The sequence below is a fragment of the Mirounga angustirostris genome, unplaced genomic scaffold (assembly GCF_029215605.1).
Source record: "Mirounga angustirostris isolate CCGP_5_RB_7025 unplaced genomic scaffold, mMirAng1.0.hap1 SCAF_5, whole genome shotgun sequence".
NCBI lineage: Eukaryota > Metazoa > Chordata > Mammalia > Carnivora > Phocidae > Mirounga > Mirounga angustirostris.
This window is the reverse complement of record NW_026991713.1, coordinates 75,503,658-75,514,375: the sequence shown is the minus strand read 5'-3', so window position 1 is coordinate 75,514,375 and position 10,718 is coordinate 75,503,658. Positions and strand designations below refer to the sequence as shown.

Here is a 10,718-nt window from a genome sequence, read left to right as displayed (position 1 = left end):
CCAGAAGAAATCTATCATCATAGATAACTACAGCATAATACGAACTAGGTGTGATAGGGAGGAATTTAGCAAAGTCTGTTTGTTAAAATTCCTCTCTGTCCCATTGTTTCTGTGTGGCCCAGCAAACATTTACTCCTTTCATCTTCTGTGAATTACTTTCCTTCCCTTTGAAGTCCCAAACTCCCTTCTCTTTAGTTCAGGACGACATATAAACCTCCTTTTACCTTTCTGTTTTTGCATCTCTTCTGCAGCTGGCGTTTCCATAGGTACAAGATTCAATTTGGTTTTCTTCCGTTGATGTGTTTCCTGTCAATTTAATTCTAAGATCAGCTAGAAGAAGCTTTGAAAGGTGGAGGAAGGGAAGAGAAACATTTTTCCTCTCCAACAAGTGACTGGCACAAAGCAAACGCTCCCAGTTTGACTGGATTTCGCAGAAATCAGAGCTTCACGGTCTCACGCTTCCAGAGCGAGGTCGGAGTGCCGCCTCCTGCGGAGGCCCTGCCCCTTTAAGAAAGGTAGGAAAAGGCCGCGGGAGGCTGCTGGGAAGGAGGGCGGGGCGCGCGGTCCACGCTCTGCACCCGGAGGCGCGCGCCTGCCCGCCCGCGGGGGTCGGCGCGCCAGGGGCGGTTCTAAGGAATGCCGGGAAAGACGCCCAAAGGCGCGTGCTTAGCTTCCCTGGGCGCTGTTCGCCCACCCTGGGGAGGACAGAAAGGAGGCCTGTGCCTGCCCCTTTAAGACCGAGTCCCGCTCTCCTCGGAGGGACATAACGTGGTCACGAACACTTTTGGAACTTGCCTTTTTGACCCCTCTTCCTTCCTTAACAATTGATAACAGGTACCGAGTGCCCACCGCATAGTCCCGTGTTCATGAAGGATGCTTTTTTGGTGTTGGGTCTAGACAACACGGTGTTCCAAACCAAAATCCTCTCGTATTTGCTCTGCTGTATTTATAAGCTGCGGCTCGTGCGATTCAAGGGCTGACCCAACACTTCCTAACAGAATTAGTCCGGGGAGAAGTGAGGCTGTTAGAGACCTGGGATCCTGAGGGCACGATGGGGAGATGACACCTACTGAAAGCCTATGCTGAGTTCGCACGCAAGTGGCCTGACAGGCATTTTAGCCTGCCCTGTGTTTTGATATTTTAATTGATCACTTGCGTTTACAAGTGGGGGTTTTTGTGTGAATATCTGGATTATCTTGAGAAACTGGAAGATCTGGCAGCGTGTTCTTACCTGCAAGCAGTTTGCTGGCCCCTTTGCACTGCTCAGAAACAGAATCCAGGTCGCCACAGCCCCTCTGCTATAACCAGCGGCATCACTCATGGATCACCAGTCTGGCCCCTACTCTAAATATTTGGGTGGATGGATATAGGACTGTTTAAAACATTTATGCAGAACAGGTCAGAGGTCCCAAGTAACTGGGCATATAGTTTGTGTTTAAACTGCTGTTTCTTATTCTTTCTCGTTCTTATCAAGGTGTTTTTCTATTGGAACAAGTCTTTTCCTCCCAGGCTTGGTAAAGATGAGTCATCAGAGATATTTATAGGAAGATACTTGCGAGTTGATATTTTTTATGACAATTAAATCCATAAAGTTTTAAGAAAAAATCTGAATCTTGATTCCATCGATGTGTACTCCGTATAATTTGTGTATCTTTGCCCACAATTACAGTTTGGTAACCTCCACAACTCTTGGCAAGACTTCATAAAGGCCAGAACTGTGTTTGCCCTGGCAATAGCTCTACCCCACTGCTAGAGTCTAAGCTTCCCAAAGATGGAGACTTATTTTGTTCACAGTGCCTGCTTAAAGGTAAGTGGTTTACTAAATGTGTTAAAGAACTTTATTTTGTGTGTGTGTGTGTGTGTGAAAGAACTTTAAAGGTAAACCTTATTTTATGTAACAGGCATGTTCCCGAGGTTTTCTCTCAAAATCAAATGCTTGTATATTTGTTGTTCTAAATTATTAAAAGGCTTTTGTTGTGAAAAGACTTCCTTTAAAAGGTTGGATTTTCCCAAGTTGATGCACCAACACTTCCATCTGAAATGGACTTGCACTTGCAGCTCTGCTACAGAGCTTACACTCTTAATATTTTCTTCCTATGTAATGGGATATGGAAGTGTGAGTGAACCTTGGAATTTTCAGTATTATTTCTGTTTTTAGAGACCCACAGACTTCAGTTGAGATCACCGTGGCAGCCGTACCCTTCCTTCCTCACGAGGAGCATCAGCTCTTATCAACAGCAACACTGACAGAACCTGTGTTTTGGACAAGGACCGATGGCTTCAAGCCTAGGTCGGAGAGCATGTGCACCATTTCCCATGAACCACTGTGGTGTCTTTCTGAAAGCTCTGAGAAGCAATGGTCTTGCCTTGTTTCCCTGGGGCCATTACCCCTGGAGAGGAACTGGAAGCTTTTTGGACCCTGAGATGAAAGCTTTCCTGGAGGAGAACACTGAAGTCAGCAGCAGTGGCAGCCTCACCCCTGAAATCCAGTTGCGGCTTCTGACGCCCAGATGCAAGTTCTGGTGGCAAAAAGCTGACCTGTGGCCCTATAGCGAACCTTACTGGGCAATCTACTGGCCAGGAGGCCAGGCCCTGTCTAGGTATTGCCCTAACTGAAATGGGAAGCTTTAAGGCCCATACAGATCTGTTTTCTGCAGATTCTTTTTTTCAGCAGATTCTTTTTTCAGCCCCTTCCAACTCTGCATTCTCCCTGCTCCTCACAAAAAATCAGAGTTGAACCCCCAAATTCTTGTTTTCTTAATTTGGAGCAGTTTATCAGTGTATTTCCCCAAATACAGTTCTCTCTCCAAGAGAAACCCTAGGATCAGCTGTCATACTATGAATGATCTGGAAATTTCACACTATTTTCTGGTCCATGGTTCATAAGGTATGGCCAGTGCAGAGTTTCTAGATGGAACCTAAAGCCCTGGTCCTTTAGCTCTCCTAGTTTGATCTAGTAAATGTTGCTCCTCGAGCCTCGCACTCCCTCCCTCCCTGGAGCCTCACTTCTCTCAGTCTCTCAAAGAACAAGAGATGTGAGTGAGTGGGATCCACAAGGATTCCTTCTCTAGTGGCTTACTCACATCTCAGGTGAACTCTGGACTTGAATCTGCATTTTTCTTTTTTTTTTTTAAGTAAGCTCTATGCCCATCGTGGGTCTTGAACTCACAACCCTGAGATCAAGAGTTTCATGCTGTACTGACTGAGCCAGCCAGGTGTCTTGGATGTGCATTTTTAAGGTCTCCTCTTCCACCCACCCCACCCCCCCCGCCCCCACACAGCAAAAATGTTCTTTAGGACACTCTCTCATATTTTCACACTATGCTTTTTATTAAAACACAGCTGCTGAGACAAAGGCAGGAGCTTTCAGCATTTCAGTCTGGTTTTTGCTCTTAGATTGGTAAATGATTAAACCTGCTTATACCTTAAGGGTTTGGACCTCTGAAATGAAAAGGATAAGGACTTCTCATTGGCAGGAACGGGATGGCCTAACAATTAATGTTGTATATAGTTTTGAATGCAAAAGAAATAAATGCATATGTAGAGCTTTTCAGAGAATCCTGAAGATTGGAAAGCTTTCTAGGTGTTATCAAACAATTCTGATTTTCTGGTTGTTGTTGCCAAATTTTCAAGCTTTATTCACTTACATCATACCTTAAAAATATTGACATTTTCAGTGACGTCTATTAAAGTGATTGTTTATCAACTTCAAATATAAATACAATCAAATTCCTTAACAGACTGAATCAGAGGTCACAAGTTGGTGCACCCACAGATGTGTTTTGTTCGGCCTTTATTTGTAAATTTAAAACAAAAAAATCAGTTGCTAACATTTAAAACTTGGGACATTTCAAAAAAATAAAAAATAAAAATAAAACTTGGGAAACTTCATGTAAAAATGTCTGATTTTGAAAAACAGGAAAATCTGATAACACAGGATTTCTGCATGGCAACAGTGAGCTGAAGATGGGTAGCGCTTTCGCTTTAGACAGGCCATGTACATCCCTAGTTTACCATAATCCTGGATATTCTTCACTTTCCAGTGGTAAGGTCAAGTGTCAGGGTTTATTATTTATTTCAGGGTTTCTCATCCATCTTCAGTGTTTGATAACTATTTAGTCCTGGTCCAAATTGTTTGGTTGAACTGGACTTTGTACTTTACCAGAGAGGTCATTATAACAACATAAGCAGTAGGTAAAACCACTCTATGATGCACAATCAATCAGAAGGAAACAGTGATTTTGGATCTAGTTTACCGAATCCTTATTATAGCTGTATTTTGTCAGTCAGTATTCTTGGTGTGTGACCGTTTCTGGATCACAGTAAGTGCTCAGTATTTTAAAAAGACTTTTTTTGGGGGGGGTGGTGCCTGGTTGGCTCAGTCATTAGAGGTCGTTCAACCCCTATGTTGGGTATAGAGCTTAAAAAAAAACAACTTTTTTTTAAATACCTCTTACTGACCTTCTCCCGTCTCAGTGTTTTTTTGCTTTCTTTCCAAATTAGGTATCTTTTGGATAATCCTGATGTTGTTAGAGGAAAGTCTGTGTTAGATCTTGGGAGTGGATGTGGAGCTACGGCTATAGCTGCCAAGATGCGCGGGGCATCGAGGATCTTGGCCAACGACATAGACCCTAGTAAGGATTTGATATTTAAAAATACTTAAAGCTCATCTTTATTTTCTTCCAGGATAAATATCTACAGATGCCTCAATATGATAACTTATTTCCATGTATATTTTGTAATCTGATATTGTGAACTTCTGTTCAGTAGGACATTATCTGTGAGGAGCCTGTGAGGCCTGAATTGAAGTGCGTATTTCTCAAGAGGATTTGTATTTATGTCTGTCGGATATCCCAAAGTGTACCAAGCTGGGAGCACTTACTGTTAATTTCTGGGCGAGGGATTTCCTGAAATATGTAGGTTGTGTGTATTTGACCAAAACCCAAGTGAGGAGAGAGGCCTTGTGTTTTGAGGGAGAGTTTATTCCATTAAAACCTAAGTTGGGACAGGTCATTTTAATTTTTTCTGATTTTCTTTTAGTTTTCAATTTTACTGAGGATCTAGCTTTTATCCTTATTTTATTTTATTTTTTGGGGGGAGGGTGGAGAGGGGTAGAGGAAGAGGGAGAGAGAGATTCTTAAGCAGGCTCCATGCCCAGCATGTGAGCCCGATGCAGGGCTTGATTTCACAACTCAGATCATGACCTGAGCCAAAATCAGAAGTCAGAAGCCTAACGGACTGAGCCACCCAGCTGCCCCAAGATCCTTATTTTATACAGGGGTCTCAGTTCTAACTTGCCAGGGTGCTCAAGCCCAAGGCTTGTTTCCCTGGATAGCTATAATAAACCAAACCTCTTGGTTATTAGATCAGCAAATGTTCCTTAAAACCTCCACATTTCTAGGTGTTTTGTATTGTTTGTTTTTTTTTCAGGATATCCATTCATGCATTTGAAAATTGCAGTAAATAGTTTATATTGGTAGATACTTCTTTACCTAAAAAACAACTTTCAACAAAAGGGAAAAAATATTGTTAGATTTTCTAAATTACTTAAATGAATCAATAGGGGATTAAAACTGCCTAGCATAAACCAATTCATTATGTGCTTCTTAAAGTTGCAGGAATGGCTATCACACTGAATTGTGAGTTGAACCAACTGGATCCTTTTCCCATTTTAACCAAAAATATTTTGGATTTGGAACAAGATAAGTGGGACCTTGTTGTGCTTGGAGATATGTTTTATGATGAAGACCTTGCAGACAGTCTTCATCAATGGCTGAAGAATTGCTTTTGGACCCATAGAACTCGAGTCCTGATTGGTGACCCTGGACGACCCCAGTTCAGTGGACATAGCATTCAACATCAACTGCACAAAGTGGTAGAATATTCACTTCCAGAGCCTACTAGGAAGGAAAACAATGGATTGACAACAAGCACAGTATGGGATTTTCAGCCTTGAGTTGTCCAAGTGCTTCCAGGTGTGAATATAGCTATGTTTGGGTTTAACCCTAAAAGACCTCCAGTTTAAAGCATGTAGTATCTTGTTTCCAAAACCTGAAGTCTTAAAGTTTTGTCAGCCTTTGTCATGTAATTTGTTCTGCATTATGCCAAATATACAAATCTCTACCTGCAGTTTTCTGGTTTTGCTGCTGTAGGAATAGGATTCTAGAAGGCAACACCAAAATGGTAGCAACATGTAATTTAAGTAGTGGAGAGGGATGAGAAAGGAAATGAGAAAGCAATGTCTGTTTCTGTAGTTGAGGACAACTCTATGATGGATCTTCAAATTAGACACAATACAAAATATAGAAGAGTACTGTATTTCAAAAAATGACCTGTAAAGATCAGAGCTGCATTTAGTGTGGTACAGAGTACCTGGGCTTTGGAGTCAGGCAACTCTGTCACTTTCTAGTTGGGACTTTAGGCTAGTTAAGCTCTCTGAGCTTTAATTTCCTCATCTATAAAATTGTAACAAACTTAATAAACCTCACCTCAAGGCTATTTTATAAAATGAAAGTATAAAGTGCCTCATACAGTATTTAGTACATAATAGGACCTCAACTGACAGTCATGGATAAAAATCAAGATTTTAGAATTTCCTATATACCGTGACACTTTTTGATGCCTCTTTATGGTTCACTAAGGTTAGCTAGAAATTGGTAATGCTACTATATGGCCCAGGTTGTCAGGATCTTATATATCAATAAAAACCCTATGAGATAAATGAGAATGTGAAGAAGAATATGTATAGTATACCACTATTTATAGGTGAATGTATGAAAAGATGTATGTATGTACCTACATATGTATATACATATAAAATACATATTTGCTTGCAACATACATAGCATATTCCTGAAAAGATAAACAAGTAACTGCTAATGTGGTTGCCTTCTGAGAGGGTACCAGATAGCTGGTAGACTGGGGTGGGAGGGAGGCTTAGGTTTTACCTTTGGGTCTTATAATTCTATACTGTAGATTTTCTATTCTCTAATTTAAAACTAAACACCAGCATTATATGTGTTACAATAAATGCAGCCTTTCTAATGTACTCTTATGTTCTTATACTGCTTAGAATTGTTTATAACATGTGCATTATATATAAACTTTCTAATAATACATGCATACTGTTGGGATTATGGTACCAGGGAAATGTGATCAGAGTTAGTCATACAGCAGAAATGTGGAGAAAGCAGTTAAGGGCAAATTGTTGCTCAGATAGGAAAATAGGATAATTCGATGGGAGTCTGGGAGTTGGGGCTGCAGAGGATTTGGTGATTATTGAACTTGGAAGTCAGAGTTTATTTTAGCCCAGTGAAACAACTCTTGTGCATCTAATTCCCATTGGTCTGTTGGGTCTTAAACATTATCAACCTAAATTTTAATTCAGACTTGGTTAAAATTAATAGAAATTAAAGGTTACAGTGGCATTGGATGATATTTGAGAGGAAAGAGTTTTTTTGACAATATCCTTTGAAAATTCAGAGTACTCTGCTGGTTATTGCCCTTCCCAGCAAGGTAAGAAAGAGTTAATTATACTCGGGAGCACTGTGGAAGTCAACTTGATGACACAAAGAGAAGATTTAAGTTTAAATATCTACAGACCCTGTTTCTGTTATCCTCTCTTGATTTATTAGGCAGGCACAAAATCTTTGAGATATCCAAATGTTACTTAAGATATTTTAAAATCTCCCATGTATATAATGGTGAGCCTTGAATGACTTCATAGTTTAACAAACAGATTTGTATTAAGACCATTCACATTTAAAGGGATTATTGATATAGCTGGATTAATTTCTACCGTATTTACGACTGTTTTCTATTTGTTGCCCTAGTTCCTTGTTTCTTTTTTGGTGTTCCACTCTTTTCCTGCCTTCTTTGGTTTTAGTTGAGCATTTTACATGCTTCCATTTTCTCTTCTCTCTTAGGATATCAATGATACATATTTAAAAAATTGTGTTTAGTGGTTGCCCTAGTATACACTTACAACTAGTCCAAGTCCACTTTCTTTTTTTTTTTTTTTTAAAGATTTTATTTATTTATTTGAGAGAGAGAGAATGAGAGAGAGCACGAGAGGGGGGAGGGTCAGAGGGAGAAGCAGACTCCCTGCCGAGCAGGGAGCCCGATGCGGGACTCGATCCAGGGACTCCAGGATCATGACCTGAGCCGAAGGCAGTTGCTTAACCAACTGAGCCACCCAGGCACCCGCCAAGTCCACTTTCAAGTAATACTGTATCACTTCATGATTTTCAGTTTGTTCAGCTTTTATCTTATGAGGACAGGAGTGATGACTTCTAATCACTTTATAACATCAGACTGGAAACTGGAAGTATGGGTATTATTTTTCTTTCTTTATTTTTCTCCTTTATTTATTTATTTTTTTGTGTGTTCATTCATTCAACAGATATTGGGTGCTTGTTATGTACCAGATACTCTTCTAGGCACTGGGGAAGAAAAGACAAAAATTCCTGTCTTTATGAAGCTTATATTCTAGGGAGATAGATAATAAAAACAGACAAGATGCCAGATGGTGATAGACGGTAAGGAGAAAAATAAAGAGGTCAAAGTGTGAGGTGAGGATGATAGAGATAGGTAGGAGTGGAGTACTAAAATTTTAAACAGAGATAGCTAATACAACCAGCAATCTATAAAGGCAAGAATATTAAACTGCAAAGTGTTTTTAGGAAGATAATTCTTTACAGACCCTAAAAAGCTGACACTCTAGATCTTGAAAAACTTGTTTCCCAAAAAGGGGGAAAAGCTACTGACTTTGACGTTTACTATTAAATTTTATTGAATTTGTCTTTAGGAAAATTTCATAGGTGAACAGGCCTTACCCATGGTTTACATATATACATATGTCTTACCTTTGAGGGGCAATATATATATCCATACTATACATATACCGCATTTATAAAGTAATTAGTAGTAAGGTCAAGAAATAGAGTTGAATGTATAAACATTCTTCTAAACATGTGGAAGAAATTTACCATACCATACTTCCCTTCTTTTGTACTACATCAGAGTTAAAATAGGAAATCTTTAAAAAAGTCCCACTGAGACAAGCTCATGGCACAGGGAATATACTGAATTTGGGGTGGTTTAAGCATAGTATATATACTTCAGAGAATTTTGTGATTATAAAAGAGTAATGCAGTTCATTTGAAAACTAAGATCTGTGTTGTTTTGTTCACAATATGAAACCGACAGAGCTTTAGGAAACAGCCTCTATAATGATATTTTGTATTTACTCATTCTTACACTTTCCTGAATGCAGTTGTTAAGGAGGAAATTTCATAGATGAATAGCATGTACTCGGGAAAAGTAGCCATGAAAATCAAGTAAGTGGCTGGGCAAGGGCCTCAGTAACATTCATATGCTAAATGGCTAAGGTGTATGATGTCCTGGGTTTATGACATTAAACTATTCTATTTCTTTGTTTTATTGAAATATTAAATTCTGTGAGGATTTACAGGGCTGATGTTCAGCTTTGCTTTTGGCCAATGAACATTTAAATACTTAAGGAAGGTAGGGCCCAGAAAATAGCTAGGAAGGTAATTATGCTTTTAAGAGATACTAAGAATTCTCCTAATGGTTATTCATACTGGTAAATTTAACTTATGGCAGCTCAAATAGGTAGGTAGGAGAAGGAAATTTCCAGGAAAAACTGGTAATTTAAAACTTTGTTATTTAAGAAACTCAGTACTCCCCCCCCACCACCCCCCCCCCCGCCACGCCGCAAATACATCAGAGGGCATGCTAGGCTTACCATGTCAAAAACAATGACTCCGCAAACAAACAGGATAATAGTACTATTACATGTTTAAGGGTCTGTTAACTTCAAAGCAACAAGCAACATTATTGGAAAGCCAATCTCTAAAACCATTGTTTCCTGGGAATGTAGTATGAAGATCATTGCTTTGATAAGCTTTAATAAGCATCAATAAACAGTCCACGTCACTTGCTTTAGTTTGTTGGGGCCTACTAATTGCTCCAGGACTTCTCGTGAATGATCTACAAAAGAAAACAATGACAATACATTAATTCACAATAATCAAAGATATTTAATATGTCCTCATGTATAAACTAGGGATGATAACCATGATACCTCATAGGGTTATTGAAAAGATTAAAGGGGATGATATATAAAGAACTGCAACTAAAAACATTTAACTAGTGGTAACCCTCATTATTAGCTGCAGTACACATATCATAGTAATACTTGTAAAAAAAAAAATAGGCATTCATTGTTTTCTCTGTAATTTAGTCTCAATTTCACCAGCCAGAGAGTAAAGGTATAATTTCACCATTAACCTGTGTATAAACTTTCTCAGGGTCCTGGCAGGCAACAGACATACTAATGTGGTGTGCCTGAACAGGGTTTAACAGAGCGACTATTTACAAAGGAGTGAGCAGGATTAAAGAATGCCAATAGGTGTGGTAAGACACTTTGGGAAGCTGCAACATACCCAAAATGGTTAGGGGAGGGAGCAATTACTAGAATAGGACAACTTGACCTGGAGGCAAACATTTTCCAAGTCACACAATACTCTTATAAAGCATGATTTTTAATAGATAATTATATGAATTCATTATAATTTAATCAATGTATATTATTGGACATGTAGATGGTTCTTAATTATTCTCAGTAGTGATTTTTAATATGGTTTATATCTCTTTTGCCAAGTCAATTTTATAATGTCTTTTAAAAAATACGAGTT

The 10,718-nt window shown here is 39.2% G+C and overlaps 2 protein-coding genes across 4 annotated transcripts in view; one reads left to right on the top strand and one right to left on the bottom strand.

Annotated features, from left to right (window-relative positions):
- The first annotated feature begins 557 nt into the window (after positions 1-557).
- On the top strand, positions 558-9,280 carry ETFBKMT (electron transfer flavoprotein subunit beta lysine methyltransferase). 2 transcript variants are annotated; one of them, XM_045873665.3, is made up of 5 exons: positions 558-834; positions 1,670-1,807; positions 2,159-2,600; positions 4,504-4,634; positions 5,613-9,280. In XM_045873665.3, the coding sequence occupies exons 3-5, from the start codon at positions 2,275-2,277 to the stop codon at positions 5,954-5,956; spliced, it is 801 nt and encodes a 266-aa protein (XP_045729621.1). In that variant the 5' UTR covers positions 558-834; positions 1,670-1,807; positions 2,159-2,274; the 3' UTR covers positions 5,957-9,280. The 2 variants fall into 2 exon arrangements, with proteins under 2 accessions (XP_045729621.1, XP_045729622.1); XM_045873666.3 differs by lacking the exon at positions 558-834 and adding an exon at positions 867-1,398.
- A 143-nt stretch (positions 9,281-9,423) lies between these two features.
- AMN1 (antagonist of mitotic exit network 1 homolog) overlaps positions 9,424-10,718 on the bottom strand; it is a 52,656-nt gene continuing 51,361 nt past the window's right edge. For both annotated transcript variants that reach the window (XM_045873664.3, XM_064591428.1), the window contains exon 7: positions 9,424-10,011. In XM_045873664.3, coding sequence (XP_045729620.1) covers positions 9,938-10,011 — 74 coding nt within the window. In that variant the 3' untranslated portion in view covers positions 9,424-9,937. The remainder of the gene's footprint in view (positions 10,012-10,718) is intronic.